At 37.4% G+C, this 20,468-nt stretch overlaps 3 protein-coding genes across 4 annotated transcripts; 1 reads left to right on the top strand and 2 right to left on the bottom strand.

Moving 5' to 3' along the window:
• Positions 1-337: 337 nt before the first annotated feature.
• On the bottom strand, positions 338-18,644 carry LOC108046496 (gamma-aminobutyric acid type B receptor subunit 1). Of its 2 annotated transcripts, XM_017126200.2 has the most exons (17): positions 17,645-18,644; positions 13,801-14,055; positions 10,014-10,148; positions 9,769-9,939; positions 9,492-9,708; positions 9,069-9,234; positions 8,765-9,008; positions 8,551-8,700; positions 5,625-5,767; positions 5,442-5,565; positions 5,255-5,371; positions 4,993-5,200; positions 4,675-4,931; positions 4,473-4,610; positions 2,832-3,012; positions 2,638-2,705; positions 338-2,340 (listed from the first exon to the last, which is right to left on the bottom strand). In XM_017126200.2, exons 2-16 carry the CDS (start codon positions 14,050-14,052, stop codon positions 2,665-2,667), a joined length of 2,544 nt encoding a protein of 847 aa, XP_016981689.1. In that variant the 5' UTR covers positions 14,053-14,055; positions 17,645-18,644; the 3' UTR covers positions 338-2,340; positions 2,638-2,664. The 2 variants fall into 2 exon arrangements, with proteins under 2 accessions (XP_016981689.1, XP_016981690.1); XM_017126201.2 differs by lacking the exon at positions 2,638-2,705.
• LOC108046497 (microfibril-associated glycoprotein 4) lies at positions 3,433-4,440 on the top strand. The gene is made up of 2 exons (XM_017126202.2): positions 3,433-4,212; positions 4,278-4,440. The coding sequence occupies exons 1-2, from the start codon at positions 3,470-3,472 to the stop codon at positions 4,399-4,401; spliced, it is 867 nt and encodes a 288-aa protein (XP_016981691.1). The 5' UTR covers positions 3,433-3,469; the 3' UTR covers positions 4,402-4,440.
• On the bottom strand, positions 5,880-8,496 carry LOC108046495. Its single transcript, XM_017126199.2, has one exon. The coding sequence runs from the start codon at positions 8,486-8,488 to the stop codon at positions 5,888-5,890; it is 2,601 nt and encodes an 866-aa protein (XP_016981688.1). The 5' UTR covers positions 8,489-8,496; the 3' UTR covers positions 5,880-5,887.
• Positions 18,645-20,468: the final 1,824 nt, after the last annotated feature.

The raw sequence follows: 20,468 nt of genomic DNA, 5'->3' as shown, positions 1-20,468 counted from the left end.
CATTCCCACTGAAATACAAACCGTCGAAATCGAAACTATTTATATGAAGTAAAAAGTAAACACACAAATAAAGCTAAAATTCAAAGTTTACTAGCCTCTGCAAAAATATTTTTTAAAAATTGATTTGATTATTTGTGCTGTATAAAAACTTGTGCCGAACAAATAAGACAAAAGTGAGACTTCGTTGACCTATTTACTTATATAAAAATAGTAGATAAGGATTTGATTTTTAAATGAATTAAACCCAATGACATAATTTTCACATGGAATAAATAAAGACAAAAAGTCATTAATAATTTAAGAATAAGAGCCCACCATTGATAAAGCACTTGAATAATTCTGTTTTGTGTTTTTATTCAGTAAAATTTTCATTTATTCCGTTTTATTAAACTTTAAATTAATTCGTTAATGTTACATTCATAAGAACATACCGAGTTTTTCATTACTTTGACCTTTTGTTTTTCCTGCATATTGCTACCATTTTGTGGTTCATATTTAATTTGTCACTAACAGTAGATTTTCACTTTTTTTGTGTTTTCACTTGAAATAAATCTGGATTTATTTTACCTTTGCTTTTTCTATTTACTCGTATTTATACAACAATTAGCTTGGCTAAACTGTGTCTTACTTTACTAAAAGTTCTTCTTTCGGCTGTGATTTGAGACAAAAGCAAAATATTGATTCGGATTTTAAAATAAGAGTCGATTAAATTGTTGCAATTGCAGATTTGGTTGCTGTTGTGGTTTTCATTTTCTGTAGTGTTTTGGAGGCGCAGCTAAATGCTCTATATACAATATACATGATCTCGAGTTACACGTCTACCCTAACAGCGTTCCCTATATGTATATGAAATACAATCCAATTAAACTACAAATTCCAACGATCCTTAACAAATATCAATGTACTAGAGATGATCTTTGCCATGTGTAAATTTCATATATATATTTCAATATTTTATATATAATCATTGTTTATCGTGTGTATAGTATTCATTTCTTTTGCTTGGTTTTCCTTTTATTTAACGGCTTAGATTTTAAAGTCTTTCATTTCGTAGGAATTTGATGTTTTCTATGTATGTATGTTTCTTATAGCACTTTTTGTGATGGATTTTTCCCCCTTCTGTTAAATTTTTTGAATGTGAGTGAGATTGAATTTAAAAGATTTGACTTCGTTGAAGGGTGAGTGAGTGATAGAATGTTATGTTATGCAAGTGAGTGAGTTAATTATTTTGTCAATAGGTTTCAGTTTAGTTTTAGTTTAAATAAAGTCAATTCCTATATAACGACGCCCTCAACTATTTTCGGTTTCTCTTCATTTCCTGTGTGTATAATTTATATACTTTATAAATGCAATTTTAGAACTTACAGTAGGTTCAAAAATTTTTCATTACCATTTAATTGTCTATGTATAACAGTACATAAAAATTAAAACGTTTCTTGAGCATTTAACCCACCCATAATATTATATTAACTTTTCATGCTACACTAGTCTAAGCTAAATGTATACATATCCTTTCATTATCTAATATTTGCTAGACTTTTCATTCGATTTGTGCTATTTACGATTTGCTGAAATGTAAACTATTAAAACTTTTATCGAGGACACACTTACACGTCACACACACACATGGATCTATACAAAGTGCCTAAAGCTAACTTAGCTAACATATTGGGAATCAAACCGAATACCCAGTCGAGAATGACAGGGTTCCATAGTTTGATTCCCGGAGTCTAGGAGTTTGGTTTGTATTGCCGCGACCTGGTTCGGAAAAGACACGTAAATCAAAACTAAGAATGAGGAGAAGGCCGCCATTTGGGGTTTTCATCTATGCAGATTCATTTTAGAGAGCTCTAGGAGACAGCACTGAGCAACAGAGGTTCAAACAAAAAACTCGCTTAAGTCAACAGTACAGTATTTACTAAAAAAAACAACAACTTGTTTTTTCATCTTGCTTTTAAAAATGACTAACTTTAACATTTTCTTTTTTTAGGTATTTTCTTAATAGAGTTTTTGGTTTTTGTATTTCAACTTTAAAGCCTAACAATTCGCTTAGTTCAGATGCTAATGTCGTGTTTTTTTTTAAGTTAAAAGTATTTCGTTTTCAATATTAATTCTAAACACGTTTAAGGTACAATACATATTTCATTATTCTACAAAATTGCTGCTACCAATTCACTTATTTAGCTCAGCTTAAAGTTGATACAAAGTTTATTAAGTACGCGTTTTTTATTAAATCCATCTTCCGTTAGCATCATTATTTGCATTTCATATTTTCTGTATAATTCACCTATCACGCAAAGGAAATTGACAAGTTTTTTCATGTACGATGCTCATGAGTATCTGCAAAATAAATTTATTAAGAATTAATCATTTTTTATATCCAAAAAGAGGCTGTTCAAGATTGTTAGAAAAGTAATATAAATATTATGCATATTCAGAGTAAAGAAATGTTAGTATTGAACGGTAAGATAAAAGGAATTGTGTAAGTTTTAAATAAATGGTGCTAAATATAGTTAAATGCTTTACGGTTTACATTCAAAACTAAAATATTGGGTTTATTGCTTTACAAGTGAGACACAAGTTTTGTAAAGTGCTGATAATAAGTTTTCATTGCATTAACATATGTAAGCAAATAACCTTTGAACTCCATTTTTACTGTTGTTCCTAATCAATTGTGTCAATGCCCACGAAAATAGCTAAAATTTCTAATTAAAATTGAGAACATTACGATTATGAACGTCAAGCTAAACCAACGATGCAAATACCGAGTACCACATGCAACTGGCTACGGGGAACTTTTGATGGATGGGTTTGGGTTCAGTACTACTCACCTTGTGTGATTGCGAGTGTGGCTGCGGGCGTGGCATGTGCAGATGAGTTGATGAGGGAAGCGGGCTGCGAAGTTGTCGCGACGGCGCCAGCGGCGGCACCTGTTGCTCCATTCAGTTCTGTGCCCTTGGCGTCGCCCCGCTCCACCAGCCGCTGTCGCAGGACTCGTATCTTTTCCTCCTTCTGCAATGAAAAACCACACATACATTTAATTTTAATTAAATATATAAATTAAATTAAATAGTATAAGTGTACTGAACTTTACAGTTTGAGATTTGATTATTTATAACTAATACACCCGAAAAAACTTGCATCAATAATCTAAACAGTTTTAGACATTGAGTGGTAAACATTTTTTTAAATACTATTGGAAATAAAATTGCTCCTTTTAAACTATTTTGTATTTGGTTATCACTATTTAGTATCCAATTGATACTATAATGGAAACTAGCTGCTTTCCATTTTAAGGCTCGTCTTACTAGATTTTTTTTTTCAGTGAAGATAGTCGTGCTCAAATAAACAACAAAAGTGAGATTTATTCGAACTTATTTTAATAGTAGATAAGGTCGTACGTTTTCAAGTGTAAGCTCCCAAATACACAATTGTACTTTAGTTCACCACGGAATTTGCTTTAGTACGGATGTTCAACAGAATGCATTCGAGCTTTGTGGTGTTTTTTGTGTGGTTTCTGTTTCCAAGAGATCATTCTTTGGGTAGTGCAGAAAATAACTTTCCACAGTCAGGTTCGAATCAGATCTTGGTGGCACAGTGCAACGGATATTGTGATGAACTCAATAATAAAATTCGTTCATTGGAAGACACAGTGAAGGAATTGCAAAGCCGGTTAGAAAATTCGAAATCTCAAACAAATCTCGGAGAAAATCTATCAGACACTTGCCCCAGTGGCAGTCCAAGCGGTATGTACCAAATGAAGGTGCCGGGAGTAGAGCCTTTCCAAGTGACCCAGTGCAAATCGGCAGCAGCCGGTTGGACAGTCATTCAAAGACGACTTGATGGAAGCGTTAGTTTCAACCAATCCTGGACTAATTACAAAAATGGATTCGGGAATGAGAGAGGAGAGTTTTTTATCGGCCTCCAAAAGCTTCACTTGATGACTGCAGAACAACCACATGATCTTTTCATTCAACTAAAGCACTTTAATGGCGACACAGTGTATGCTCACTTCGACGACTTCAAAGTGGGCAGTGAAAAGGAATTATATAAGCTGGAAAGGCTGGGACAATTTTCTGGAACAGCTGGAGACTCTCTTAAATACCACAAAGATAAGAAGTTCTCGACTTTCGATAATGATAATGATGACTCTAGAAAAAATTGCGCAGCCGAGCATGGCGGTGGTTGGTGGTATCATAATTGTCTGTCAAGGTAAACACATTAAATTGGAAACGTACTTGTAAAACATTTCCTAACTCAAACCCTTTATTTTACAGCTCGCTCAATGGATTGTATTTTAAAGAAGGAGAAACATACACTCTTAATGGCATTCATTGGGGTAACTGGAAATATTACTCATTTACTTTTGTTCAAATGATGATTAGGCCGAAATTCTTTTAGGTTGATGTTGTAAAATAAATATGTAATAAACAATTGTGCACTTAATTTCCTATTTCAATGCATTATCTTACCTGTGTTATTAATCGTTGCAATTCCTCGTTTTCGGTAACAAGTTTCTGATAGCGTTCTTCATCCTCCTTTGATATCGCCGAATCAGGATTGTATTTCGATTCGGCCTTATCCTTGGGGTGACGTATGACCTCAATGACCTACACGACAAAATAGATTACTAAGATTATGTCATCCTTAAACGAAGGGAGTGACTAGGCTAACCTTTGGCACAAATATCAGCAGCATGCTTAGGAAACAACAGAATATCACAGCTAAAGCAACGAAGGCAAAGGACGCGTCCTGTTGCGATGCAATGACCATGCCCACCGGAGCTGTTATCAGACAGAGAACTACCACATTATAGATGCTCATGCCGACATAACGCGAATCGTTGATCTGTTTCACTTTTATGGAGCGCGTCTCGTAGGCCAAAAACAGACCAAACACCAGGATTAGCCCCTTGAAGCCATACACAAGACCTAAACAATAGACATTAAATTATAACAACAGTTTGGATTGAAAAAGACTTTTGAGGCATACCCAACCACATGGAGTTGCGTTGACTTTCACAATGCTCAAGCTCTGGACGTATTTTAATATCATCAGTAGTAGATACTGGATCTTCGAGTGGGAATGTTTCGAGATAACGCTGCAGCGGATCAAAGATCTGCCATGAGAGTAATATCACTAAATCTATTGATAAGAGGCCCGAAACCATGGTGTATAGCTTCCAAGGTTCCACTTTTTTCTGCAAATACAAAAATGTTTATTATATCCTTATGAATACTTTTGGTAATCCCACCTTCGGGTCAGTTTTTGCTTTTGTTGTAAATCGGTGCACACGCCAGACCTTGCTGAACATAGCACCGTATGCTAATGTAAAACCGGTGGATAGTAACCAAGCTCGAGCTTGACATATCTAATGGGAAAAATAATTTATTTAATTTAGATATTGAATTTTAAGGGTATTTTGCGTATAGAACTCTCACCTTTGGATATTCCTCGGGGCTAACAAAGCGTCCGTCCATACCCAGTAGTATGACAGATATTAGACAGATGATGACTCCAAATAACATGATCGTATTGCAAACGGGATGCGAGGATTGTATTACTCTGAAAGTAAATGAAATGAGTTAATCCCAGAAAGGTGAAACTTTATATCGACAATCTACCTTCTATGCTTATTCCATATATTAAAGATGATCAAGGCGAAGGCGACAAAGATGCCGCAACTGGAGATGGTGCACATGCACACAAATAATGGCAAGGACACGGTGCGTAGAACATGCGTGACAATTGTGCGATCTTGAGGAACCTTTAATAAAATTTAAGCAAATACAATTTTTTAAAATATGTTTCACCAATTGATGATATAACAAACGAATTTATATTTTATTTGCATATTTTATGAACAAACTATTTTTACAAATTTGCTTTACAATGAATCATGATGTCTAAGTACTTTCTCCACCCTTTCTCGATTTTTGTCGTTGGCTAAAAGCACATAGAACGAGATTTGACCAAAACCCTCTTGGTTGTAATGGATGTTTTGAGCCCACATTTTACAGTTTACTTGGACACGTTCGTTTGCCTTTAGATTCTTGATCTTAAGGGCCACTATGCGATTCAAATCGTTTGGGCCGAAGAAAGATTTCTTATCTTTATCCAAGATATACTCAATTTTCTCTTTAATATCGGTGTATTCCGTTCTGAACGCCGGTTCTGGATGAAATTCAATTTCAATCTTCTTGTCCATATCCGTACGGCAAGTTATCCAAGTGCGATTCTGGCGTTCCTCCTCCGATGTGGTGTTTTGCAATAGACTCTTTAAAGCCGCAAAGTCGGCCTCGTCAAGCTTGGCCTTCACAAGCTCATCGGAATCAGTGAATGGTTCGGTCTTAAAGCCAATTAACCGATTTACTTTAAGAAAAACACACGGTTCACCGCTAGGATATCCAAAGTTTTCGTAGGCGTTACATGTCCCAAACCGTGGACTTTGTCCAGTGTCGCCATATTTTTGCAACAGAGCCATTATTCCAGCGTACTTTTCCAAGATTTCAGTATTGTTCTGCGGATCGAATGAGATCGCTTTGGGATTAGTTCGAGGTCCGATAGGAGCAAAAGTAAGAGAAGGTTGGGACATCTTAAGCACGGGCGATTTTGTGTGAGCTTCATCTGTTACATAATCGAACCAGGCCATGGAAAAAAGCAGTATAAATAAAATATAGCATGTCGCAAAGATCAGTGTATAAAGAAAGTGACTTGGACGGCGCAGTTCATATTTTCCAAATGTTCTGTTGTAGAACAGTCTGCGCCAACCAGTTCTTCCCGGAAAATGATATTCACAGCCCTTGTAGTAGGCACGTCTATCATCTTTAGCTGGCATTTTGTAGGGATCATTATCCGGCGGTGGGTCCACAATGAGCCTGTTCAATATTGAGTTGTCATACATAATGGGATTCATATAGATCACTTCTGTTCCGTCGTCGATGGGCTTGTAGGACTTATCTGTGTTCGATCCTACGTCAATTAATTTTCCTCCATCATGAAAGTACATCCTTGATATAGGCGGATAATTGGTTTTGGGTAGCTTTCTAGTATTGACTCCAATTTCTCTTACTCGATCATCCAAGAGTTCTATATCTAAGGAGTAATCATCTGAATCAGTTTTATATATAATTTTCTTGCGATGTGTATAGACTCTTTCAGTGACTTGGCCTATATCTCGCATTTTTCCATCGTCGTGGTATACTCCCGAATCAGTTTCTCCAGGCATTGCGGTGTCTCCTAATTTGGGAGGTTTTCTACTTATTTCTGTGTTGACTCCGATAGACCGAATTTTTTTGTTTCTCTTTCCTATTTTTACCTTTTGGTTTTCTCTCAGTGGCTGGCGTTCCCCAGGGATCTCAGAAAATGTATCTGTTATGGGAAAAGTCCATCGTCTTTTTGGCCGCAACTCTTTTTCTGTTTCCGGAGGAGGAGTCTCACCATCCTCATCAGTCTTCAAACTTTCCTCTTCTACTCTTTGAGCAGCACGAGAGATTTTCGTGATGGTGCCTCTGTGTTTTACGGACGCATTACTATCTTCATCACTAGAGGTTTCCCTCCATTTAACTTCATCAACATGACTTTTGCAAGTTCCTGTGGTCTTATAACCTTTTATTTCATCAATAGTTCTGTCATTTCTTTGGTCTTTATTCGATTCTTGTTGATCCCTTAGCTCCTCTAATCTTCCTATATCGATCACTTCAGCCAGGATCACGGACCGATTATCATCAGTTCTGGATCGACGAAAGCTACTACTTCGCATGGTCGCAGATCCAACTGAATCGATTTCGTCTCCTTCTTCCTCTCCTTGAAAACTTAATTTAGATTTAGTTTCATGGTTGCTGGCATATCGATGTCTTAGAGAACTGTCTGGCTTCCACCTTTGCTTCTTTTCAGTGCTATCTGGTGGTATTCCCTCTGAAGAGCGCTCATAATCTATCATATCAGCCAAATACGTTTCCCTATCAAATGAATCAAATGTCTCTCTATGTCGCCTTGTTGATGTGAAACCATCATCGTTATCCGGTTTGGTTTTCCTTTGCTTCCGTCTTGATGTATGTGGCTCTTCATCCTCCAAATTTTTAGGCGGTGCTTTTCCGGACCGAGATGACGGCTTTGGATCTTCTTTATCTTTGTTATTGTCAATGACAATTTTACCTTCTCTTGTATATCTATAGCTTCCCAAATTTATTTTCTCATATGATTTGGAAAATCCAGGCTTTTCATCTTCATGATTTTGAGAAACTGTATTTTTAACCGCCTCAGAACTTGATGACCGTATTGATGATTTTTTCGGTTTGGCTGCTACTTTTGGACCATGCTTAAGATTAACTGAAGAAGTCGACGGTCCTTTGGATTCGTCTTTTTTCTGACCAAAACTCACTGAGGATCCTTCAGTATTACTCCCATCTCTTGTCGATTTTCGTTTTCTTTCATTACCAGGTACAGAATCCTTGTCATCTTCTTGTTTTTTATCTTCGTCAGACATTGTTTCGATTTGGCTAGCAGTAATAACAGGAATGATATTCCAAAGGCCACTATTATGCTTACCTTGCCACCAATCCACTGTTCCGTATTCAACCACGATAGATTATCCAACTGGGTATCGTAGTAGCCCAACTTCTCGTATTTGCCGTTCACCATCTGTTCGATTTGAGTAAGAGCAATACGATCGCCCTGAGAACTGAATGCCACCACGCCCTACAAAAAAGTATATTAGGATATATATTTATATAGTTTCAATTTATATAGGTTTACTACTTACCGAGACACCCAGAAACTGCGTAGAGTTCATGGCAGCGTAGATTTCATCGGCAATTTCCTTGTCCGTATAGGTGAAGTCCCTCAACGATTTCTTGCCGGTTGTCAAACGTTCCATAGTCTTGTTAAAAGCCAAAGCCACACTCCACACCGCATCATATGCCAGAGGTGCCTCCTGATAACCCTCCGGATATCGATCGTGATTGATGTCATAGCCCTCTTCGATTAATGCCTGATTCAGTCGATGTCTGTTTGAAATTGGGAAATATTTAGTCAACATTTTTTATAATTCACGTGCTCAGACTTACCGAAATTCCTCTGCAGTCATTCCAGATATAGTTGTCTGATTGTTTTGATTCCACATGAGAGCCTCTGTTGTCAGATGTCCCTCGGCAGCTATCCGCATTTGTTCTACTGTACAGGTTATGCCCTCGGCTTTTAAGTTGACCTCATACCAATTGTCTTCGTACCAGCCTAAAAAACAATGTGAGATAAATTTTATATAGATAAAGTTAGCTGCAATGCCAATAGCCGAAAAATATATAAAATATTAGGTAAATTGTTTTTCCATAAAGGGTGGCTCTACTTGTTGGAAACTATTACTTATTATTTTCTCTGACTTTCTTTGAAATTTAAGCGCATACAGTTTTGTAGTTTTAATTTTCAATGCTTTCACATGATACTCAAGTCACAATACATAAATCCCTGATTTCAAGATTTTAAGGACTTACCAATGAAGAACCATACATGGGCCCGGCCATACAGCTGCTGTTTGTACATTTCGCATAGTACCCTTCTGGCGGCCACCACGTAGAAGAGTCCCACGATGATGCGTGCATCCTGGCGTCGCAAGTTGCGCACGGCGTCTGTTGGATCGGAAAGAAATGATTGTCTAGTTACGATTTCAACGCCAGCCTCCATGCATCGATTCTCGAGATCCTCTACGGTCTGCAATTGGTTCAATTGGTATTACAAATAGTTTGGGGAGATCCAAATGCTATAACAAACCGATATAAAGACCTCCTCGGCCTGCTGCAGGATGGCCACCCGGGACCAGCCGAATTTCTTCATCAGCTTGATGCGAGTGGGATTGTGCACCGTGGCCGATGGATGGGTGCGGAATAGAGTGGGAAACCGCTTGCGATCCGACAGAGCCGGACTGGAGGCACCATAGCAGAGCTGCAGGTATTTCGAAAACAAAAACGATGATTTTAATGCAGACCAACAGCTAGCGTTATGCAACTGCCACTTACCACAATGAGATTCCACATTTTGGCAGCCTCGGCCACAGTGGTGCAGACCGTGCTGCATCCTGCCAGCAGCATCAGTTTTTGCGGTCTATTGTAGAGCAGATTGTACATCACGCTGGCGCCCAAACCGGGCTCACACTGTGGGTGGAGTGGAATGGAATGGGATGAGATGGGAAAGTGAATTAGCCAGTTGCCAAGAAAATTATATTCTCCGTCACTCTTCGATAAATATGCATGCATAAATAGGTTTTTGCTTGATGGCCGGCGGGAAGTATTGATTATGCCTATGCTAAGCAACGGCCCTTAAGAAGTTATTAATAGCGAATTTCCTGTAATTAATGTGTCTGTCTTTATTTAAAGGTAATTATTGAAATTATTAATTTGTTTTGTGATTTATGTGCGGAAATTGATGCGTTGGCGTGGCTATCGAGTATTAATTTATCACAAAAATTGACTGTATTTCCTTATTGAATAATTTATAGACGTATATGTTTATCCTGATTGCCGAGCTCCTTTAAAATTCAATTTTATATGTTCATTATTATTTGTATCGCTTAATCAAAAGTGTCTTTGTAGCAATTTTAAACTATTTAAGAGTTTTATTAAACATTATTTTACCTTTTAGATCGACTTAAAATAATTCAAATACATTGTCGTTTGATTTATTATAACGATTTTTAGTAATTTACTTAATTTAATTTCCATACTCAATCCCCTAGGTAATTTATGTCTCCACCTGGATAATATTTTTTCATTTTTCTTTTTATTAATCCCCATTCCATGGCATTTATCAATTAAACAAGATTCATTCATGACAATGAATAATTCAAGATGGTGAGCCCCCTCCTCGTCGCTTTTTCCCTCATGTGGGGGTGATATACATACGTGTATCCACGTTGACCATATAAATGATTCATTCATTCAGTTATTCATTCTCCCATTCATTCATTTACATGGCAAACTCGTTTTCGCTGTTTGTCGTTTCCTTTACTTTTCCCCAAACCCCCTTTTCTTCCTACTTCTGACGACAATTTTCATATTTCTTACTTGGTTTGCGTGTAAACAACCATTCTAATTGTTTTTTTTCCTGTCCTTTTCATGTCCAGTCCCTGTTTATGCATAAGTATTATCCTGTTCATACTCCCCCATCTATTTAGATTTAGGTGTGGGTTTTTGGTCTCAGGGCATGCCACGATATAAGCGCTCGCTCTAGTTTAATAGTTTCCCTTTGTGTCCCTTGAACAGAGTATGTTAATTTTATAGAACATTTTGGTGTCGTCTAACTGAAATATTACTAATACCTTTATTAACCGAAATAACTGAAAGTTAATGACAAAAATGTTTAAAGGTAATTATATTGCTGCTTAATTTAATAATTACATTTATATTCATACATTTGCCATTTTTATTTTAGGTAAACTATAAAAAGGAAAATTAATTTTATAAATATTTTTTTTATTTAGTAAAGCTTCATTTTGGAATAATGCAAATAATTATTATGTCGAATCAGCGAATAGCTAAAAGAAACTTTTATTGCCCCGTAAGCTAACGAATATCTTTTGGAACCACCTACTCCTATCCCCGTATACTTTTAAGCACAGCTAATTAACAATTTTTCTCTCAAGTGGAAAAGTTTTGACAGCTGTTTAAAGCCACCTAAGTGGTACACGTTAAGGCTCTTATCTGAAAATAAAATGGCAGCTTCGCAAGTGAAAATGTGATTTATTTTTCTCCCAGCCCGTGGTAGAACATTTTGAAATCAATGTAATATTTGACACTTATCGGAAATTATAGCAGTGGTTTGGTAGCATATTTCAAATTAACCGGAAGGGCGTCAGATGGTTCGGTTATCGCAGGCTAACCAACCTGCTTTGTTTATATTTCTTTATTCGCTTCTCTGTGCAAAGAAGCAGGCTTCTTTGGGACATTTCACACATCAAAGTAGGTCAAGCAAAAGGCAGCGGCAAAGGCAAACATTGCGTGCGACCTTTGCCCCTTGTCGTTTGCCATGTGACGTGGATTGTGGAGGTGGAAGTAAAGGGGGCGGTGCCTTTGGGGGCAGCATGGGACCTGGAGATGGCAACTAATTATGCAGCATTTAACGGAAGCTGTTTGCCTAAGCCACAAACATAACGCGCCCGACTAAGTCCAGCGAGGCGAACTGAACTGAACTAACCAGACCAGATATGAACAGGGACTGAGACTGAGACCGAACAGAACAGAACAGAACTCAGTTTACCTCTCCGCCTCTGTCCTTATCTATATGTCCGTATCTGCCTCGTGAATGGGTGTGGTGTATGGTGTATGCGGCCTAGGATATAGTGTAGTGTCTGTCCCTCCTGGCAGCCTTGAATAAAAATAACTCAAATGATGAGCTACGGCTGGGCCGGGGCAAAGTGACCTCATTCAAAACTCAAAACAAGTAGTTAAGCTTTCGCTCACTTAAAACTAATGAGGTTCGCGCTTATAAATAGGCAGGGCCATACAGCCGCCGAAACCGAAACTGAAACCGAAGTAGTCAAAACCGCAACAACTGTACCGCAGACCCTTAAAATGGAAAACCCACAAAAAATGTGCAAAATATGAAAATGAATAAAAATAGTTTAGCGAATATACTATAACGCGCCAAGGGGCATTGATAGCGCCAGTTAGCTGGGAACTGGAAACTGCGTCTTTTACTGGCCATTTATCATGATACATGGCTTTTTGGGTGGTGGGTATTCGTTTAATAGCCGTCTCTTTGTTAGCTAACAAAAGTTTCAAAATCCACTGAAATAGATACTTTTTTGAAGTTGATTTATAGCTGGGTGTTTTATTTGCATTGGCAGATCATCATTTTTTTGCTTTCAAGGAACATATTAGAAAACAACAATTTAATAAATGGGTTACCCTTCGAGAAAAACGAAACATATTTTAATTTACAAAAGTAAAATCTTTAAGCTAATCAAAACTATGCCCCCTGAATGAGTAATTATATTAATGTTACCCCTAAATGTCTCTTAATACAAATACTGCTTTAGCTACCCCTAGTTTTAGTCAAAAATTTTGAGAAAAGTTATCACATAATTAAAAGTTAAAGAAATTACCAACACAAATTTGTAGTAAGTCTTTAATCGCAGGAAAGAAGTGGACTATTTGTTTAAATGTGCAGTTTTCAATTCTTTTCATTTACAAATAAATTTACTGCTTAATTCATTGAGATTTTTTTTACAAGAAAAGCTTAATATTTTTTTGAAAGCGCATTAAAAGAGCACTAAGCGACATTGATCGGTTGGCCTTGTCTACATTAATCGTATTGTTAAATACCTTTTATCAATTACAAATCACGCACATAAAAACCCGATTAACCGAACTCTGCCGATATAATTGCTGATGGCAGCGCAGCGAACGTGATTCGGTCGAACCTCAATTACAATTTATGTGCGGTCATTAAGCCGAGACTTTGCCAAATATGGTTGGCGAATGGCGAATTGGTGGAGAAATCAATTTGTGGAACACATGCGTAGCAATACCCTTTAATGCGGCATAATAAAACTGTTTGTCCTTTGTTAACAGACAGGACCCCAGTCCGCCGGCCCCAAACCCCAACCCCAACCCCATCATCCCCTGGAGAAATATGCTAATGAATGCCAGTGCTCAGCCAGCACTCCAGTCATCAGTGAGGAGAAACAAAAACGAAACAAAATAAGTGGCACCCAAGGGTATGTGACAGGACGCCAGAGGAGACTACATATAAGTAGGGCTTATCGCGTTCCAACCCACTACTGGATGTGCAGTGCTCCGTACTCACCTCGCTGTCATTGCTGTGCAGGATGAGCTTGAAGCCCGGCAGCAGATTCGGCTGCTTGTTGACATCATCCAACGCCAGTCTTGCGGCAGGCATACACGCCTGCCCGCCCTGCCATCCTCCTTTGCCGGCTATCGGAAAGATGCCGCCGATGTGCAGCTCATCGGGCCTCCCGGCCACGCCCCCTTTCAGGTGCGGCGAGGCGATCAAACAAAGCAAAAATATCCAAAACGTAACAGCACCATCACTTGTCATATCCTGCAAGAAAGGACCAAAGAACAGAAAGGGAATCAGAGGACATCGCATAAAATGCTTGAAATGTGATTACCGAATTGGCGAGCGAACAAAATACAAATCGGGGAATACAAATACAAATGGCAATCCAAATAGAAATAGAAATATAAGAAGGACACCCGCAAAAAACAAGCCCACCAGCGATGGAAACCGAAAACGAAACAAAAACGGTAAGAGGCGAAATGAAACCAAACCAAAGCGAGCGTCAAGCTTCGTTTTATGTGCCAAAGCAATTTTTATGACTACATCGGCAAACGTAAGCAATTTATACACTTCGGTGTGTTCCTGCAGATGGGGTATACAAGATATGATGTGGAATTGGGGAACAATAAAAATATGAGAATTATTTCTGGGTTTTGCAGTAGTATAAAAATATTTAATTTGATTTTATATGGTCGATTTTAGGATCTAATCAGACAAATGACATTTAAAGATTTTATAATATAAAAGACAAAACAATTTAAATATGGGTTATCTGATTTATTTTATACTAATTGCTTCATTGCTTTTTTTTAAGGAATGGTCCAAAGGGTATTTTAAATTAAGACAAAGATAACTAATTTATATGTTTTGTCGCTAAAAATTGGTCTGGGCTTCTAATTTATTTCCTTTATAATGTAGATGATTACCCAACTTAATGGTTTCTTAACAATAAATCCTGACAAAGAACACTGATCCACTTCATAAAACGTGCATATTTAAATTGTATCTCTGTTGCATACTTTTGGGTTATGTTTTTGGTTGTAGCTTAATGCGGGATTAGGCTTGAGATTTTCCTTTATTTGTTCGTACATATATGTACGAGTATAACGTTTTAAAGGTTTATGAGCTTGAGTGAAAGCTTGTTTTTGTGTTCGTCTTAATGTATGCAAACATTTCTAAAGAAAATAAACAAATTTAGATTTAAATAAGCTGGCAGGCCAGCAATTCCTTATTAAATTGGAATGAGTTTAATGAATCTTTTATAATTTGTTTTGATTTATTTTTCGTTGAATTAAGTTTTGTATTTGACAATTTAAATAAGTCGCAATATTCAAATTGATTTATTTTATTTGCCAACGGCTAAAATTGTTTAAGTCTTATGTATTTTATCACAGTATTAAGAAAACAACTATCATAAGGATAACAGCATAAAATTTTATCGAATGTAAATTGTGTTTGAATGGAAAAGTCAATTTTGATAAACTTAAGTCAGTTTCGAATCGACCTTACTGACTAATCAAACAAATATAAACATACAAACCAAATCCAAATGCTCTTTATGGCTCCCCACCTTAATACAAATATAACTAATCCAATAAACCGAATTCTATTTCCCCTAACATTTGAATTCATTTGAATTTAGTTAAAGAATTTTATTTTAATTAACAAAATCTCATTAGAAAGCAAACTGCGGTCAGGGCAATGAATCCAATCCCACACTAATCCCAGAAAATAGTTATCGCAAGCCACATGAAGCCAAATCAAATCTGCAACAAATTCAATTGTTTGCGGACCGAATTGAACTTGGGTTTAATAGTAATTGTCTTTTTGTCTCCTACTCTATCGTTTTCGCTTTATTCGTCTGCCTGTCTGTGTGGTTTCTATTTAAGTTTTGATTTCAAAGCTTTTAAGCGTTGTTTCAATTGGGATTTGTCGAAACAAATAAATAAATAAGCAGTATTTATTTCCTGTTGTTCTTTTTTTTCGGTTGCCCTGACTTTTTTTGTTGGCTTTCTATTTTTTTTTACCGAGCAAGGGCATTTTGCGCTTCGGCGCCTGAGTTTTATGGCTTTTACTCGTTTACACCCCCGCTACATCTGTCCGCAGCCCCGTTGGCAATGTTCTAAACTCCTGCCACAAATTTTTGTTCTATAAAAAATGAAAGAACTTTTATGTAGGGGAAGCCTCTTTATCTCTGTGTGTCCTGCGTATGCGAGGTAGATACACGCATACTTACAACCAGATACGTAAAAACATGTATGGGTAACAAAAAAATAATTTAAAATATGAATAAATATATATACATTTTATCGTCAGCACGTTTTATAATTTATTATGGTAAAACCGTATAACATTTAACTTGGTCATAGTTATAAGGGAAATATCTGTCCTGAAATAGAGGTCCTGATTGATATCTGCTCGTAATACAACACAGAATTCGTACCACATTGCGTATACGTTACATGATTAATTAGATTGATCGTTAAAAGCTAGTCAACTACAATAATATATTTAACAAACGGGTTTAAACAATACAATATAAAATATAACTTTAATCTTTAATTGTCTGATTTTTACTGACCAATTATGTTACTATTATTTAAAAAAAACAATGAAGTTAATTACATATTGGCATGTGTAGGCATATTATATTAAAAATCATATTGGTCCGGGAGTCACAGAAAAATAAAAATTGTTAAATCATATTAAAAAATTATTCAAAACTAAACAAACACTTGCATATACCTTATTTTATCGTGTAAAATGCTTAGCTTTTAAGGGACGATGAATGAGATATAAGTTAAAAATATAATAGTCTTTGTTTAAGTTTACAAAAATATAAAAAGTCATGTTTGCGTTGGCTAAAAGGCCTGTTTGTCTTTATTGGATGATGAATGACGGTTTTTCATGCACAAATATGGTTATTTTTTGCGAAAACATTTTTTCAGTGTTTGCATACGAGTGCCGTGGGTTATTGAATGGAAATGCTGTCGGTGGAGCATACAAACATACACCGCCGCAACCACTCCAAATTTGTTTGCCAGTTAATCGCACTGAGGCGCGTTAATCATGGCGGTTTGTTAAGGAGTGGTGGTGCGATGGGTGGTTAAGTGGGTGGTGCTCGTGTAAGGGGTGGTTAGCTCAAATAAGGTGTGGTTGCAGATTTGGCGAGTTGACACCTTTGACGTAGAGTTGCCGCTGAAGAGGTACCAAAGGGGGATGAGTGCTAAGGGGCTAACTTCCTAGTGACCTAGTTTACAAACCCCCAGTCACACACACAGACTCAGAACATTAATTACGCCGAGAATTCTGCAAAATGCGACAAATGCTTCACTTCACTTGGCTGCCTCCTCACCTGCTGCTCTTCACTACATAGAGAAAAAAGTATTATAGATTGTGATCTGTTGGTCCTAATTAGCTTCACACAATTCTTAATAATAGGCACACATCAGGTGATAAATTTCAGATTTCATAATAATATAGGCTAGAGCCTATATAGGGCACCTGCTCTAAGGTGACTATGATTATCGAAGCCCCAGCTTTAAAATTTTGTGTAATTTGTATATCTTTCGGACAAATACATTTCAAGTTCATATTTAAATATCAAATCAAAATGTTAAAAGGTTAACGGGTTAAGCCATCAAATTATTCAAAAATTATTTAATAATAATATATTACAATTTAACTTTCGAAATGTATTTTATTCTTTGCTCCCAATTCCTTTGGTAATGCTAAGGACCTCCAAAAATGAAAAACAATGAGGTTTTATAATTTAACTTGTCTGTGCTCTTTTCAAAAAGGTTCTAATTTTTTTGTGAGTGCACTCTCGCTCACTTCACGCTTCACTTACTTTGCGTATTGCCGTTTAAAAATGCGATGTTGTTGTTGTTGCTACGACTGTTCTCGCTTGTATCCTTTGCTGGTGCTGCTTCTTCTTCTTGGTCTACGCTTTATTCTTAGCCGTTGTTTTTGTCTTTGTCTGCTCCTTTGCTCCTTTGGCCGGTGCTTCAATTGTTTCATAAGACGCTTCTTCTTTTTTGCTGCTCCTTTTCGCGCGGGCAGGGGCGTAGGGGGTGTTTTTTTTATTGGCTGGGGGGTTGAGGTATTTCCAAAAGGGGTCAGGGGCCAATTCAGTGTTTGTTGTTGCTTGTTTTGTTGCTATTATCGCTGTTGCGGCGGCGTTGTTCAAACATAATTTGATGACTGCGCATTACAATCGATAATCCCATGCACAAATGCAGCTCAGCACATCGGCATTGGCTTAAATCCATTTTAATGAATACGGATCCCGATAATTCCGTAATCCCCAAATGATGGCAATTCCTTTGCAGGCCCTGCTGCTATTCTTTTATCCCTTCTCCTCCCTTTTTTATATGTGTTTGTTGCACTTTCACAAATAATACGAGAAAAAACTGAGACGTGAGGGGCGTGAGCTTTTTTTGTCAACTTTGTTTGAGTTGTTCGATTGCGGTTTACTTATAAAATATTCGCTTCGCTGAATCTTTTTTGTACACTATATTCTTTATAATTTTCGTTAAATTTCTTATCAAACTAGTAAGCTTCTGGCTTTGATTTGAGGGCCATGAATTATTAATGTATTCCTTATATTTCACTTGATATTTAGCTTAAAACACACTTCACTCTTTCAATTCCCGCACCGTAATTCCATTTTACACGTATTTTTTGAGGTTTTCTGTTTGTGCTATACCTTTTCGGAGTTATATTTTATGCAGAGAGTGGTGTTTTTTGTTTTTTGTGTCTATTTTTTGTACAGACTTTTTCGCATTGTATTCGGGGGATGAGACGCGAAAGGCTCCTTCTGTGTTCGTTGTGTTCCACATGTATCCGACGACTGGAACTCCATGACTGACATTTACATTTTCGCCTCGCCAGGACGAAAGCTTAGCGAGCAGGAGCTTTTTTGGGCAAAGCTCGTGCTTCCGCTTTTCCAGTTGCCAAGTCGGGTTTTTTGAAGTTTCGCTTTTAGTTTGGTGGCCAAGTCGAAAGTCGCGAAACTCTCCGGGCAATTACGGTTATTAGGGTGTAGGGGTTGGGGCAAGGACGAGGGCGGGTTTAAGGACACCGGTTTTATAGAGTTGTCAAATGGCCCCAGGAATGGCCAGTCAAAACATCAAAATTCACTCGCAATTGGCCAAGGGCAATGCAAAAACAACAACGAAGTCGGTTTGGCTTGAAGGGGGCTTTGTTTTGAAAGCGAAAGGCCATATAATGGTTGCACGCCACATCCACATTCAAAGCCAAAGTTGAGTTTCATTTTTGGGGTCGCCTCATCGAGTCAAACATGCAAACACGCACGGGCCAAGGCAAGCAAGGTGAGGTCCTTGTCATTTAACTCACTTGTCGAGTTGACCTTTGTTTGGTTGCTTGTCGTGCGCCAGTGTACAACACCTAATGCCCAACTGCCACGCCTTGAGCTTGATCCATAGCAACTCGTACTTTTGTTACCTATACGTATGTCCCCTCAAACCCTTAAGCCCCTAAGACCCTCAAAAACCCCATATCCGCACTTAGCTCCGAAAACAACCTTAGTCCCAGGTTGGCCATGTGCATGCTTGATGAGGTTATCAAGGCTCGGGGATTATTGAATATTTTCGAATCGATATAGCCTGGGCCACACCGTTAGTTGGCACCTTAATTGGCATCTGAATAAATCATCGGCAATTGTGCAATTAGTTTGACAACCTCAACTGTCCGCTCAAGTCGAAGGATTCTGCGGTCAAAAATAAACTATTTGCATTGCCCGAGTGTTCAAGCCAAGAAATGGGAAGTTCACCTTCGTCGACTGGGGAAATCAATTACTTAAATATTTATATCTGCATGTGGAATGTGGGCATGCTGAAATGCACTTGTCTTTAAATCTGTCAGAGAATAAATATAAAAGGTAAACGAGCAGTTGAACGGATTAAATAATTTTCAGATATGTGAATACAAAGGCATTGGTTATGGCCTGTATTTGTTTAGCCTAGAATTTAATGAACTTTAGTCATTGTTTAATTATTAAATGGATTTCGAAGTCATAATAAACCGAAACTAAATTGGTAAACATGAGTTGCCAAATAATAGCAATTAACATTTTTGAATGGCTGAAGTTGATGGCTTATGAATTTATTTATTTATATGTAAATGGAGCTGTAAATTTAGGAAAGAAAAGTTTATTTATCTCCGTACTAGACGACTCACCCTTGAATAAGTAGAATTCAACCATCCAAAAGAATTTATATTTTAAGTAGAAAAAAACTAAATAAATAATCTAAGCTACTGAAATTAGTCATTCATACTGACTTTCATTTCATTTCAAAGAAACTGAATACAATGTTGTTTCATCTACCTTGCCAAGGCATAGAATTAAATGTAATTACTAAGCCAACCTTCGCCCTTAAGCTGCCACATGAGCTCGACTGGCGTGGTGCACAAACGCATCCAACCAAGTCAAGAATAACTACCACGACGAATGTGGCAACACTCGGGCATTGGAGAGCAGAGTTCAAGTTTCTCTTTGGCCAGAAAAGAACCACAAAAGATTACCATGCGATGAGCTGCAGCTCATCATCTTCACATCCTTTCAATGGGCGCCGCTAAGTCCTTGGGCATATATGTATGCACAAATATGTGTGGAACGTTTCATATTTTTTTGCTCATCTTTTCTTCTCGGT

This window comes from Drosophila rhopaloa, unplaced genomic scaffold (genome assembly GCF_018152115.1).
Source record: "Drosophila rhopaloa isolate 14029-0021.01 unplaced genomic scaffold, ASM1815211v1 contig_2, whole genome shotgun sequence".
Taxonomy (NCBI): domain Eukaryota; kingdom Metazoa; phylum Arthropoda; class Insecta; order Diptera; family Drosophilidae; genus Drosophila; species Drosophila rhopaloa.
This window is presented reverse-complemented; position numbering and strand designations above follow the sequence as displayed.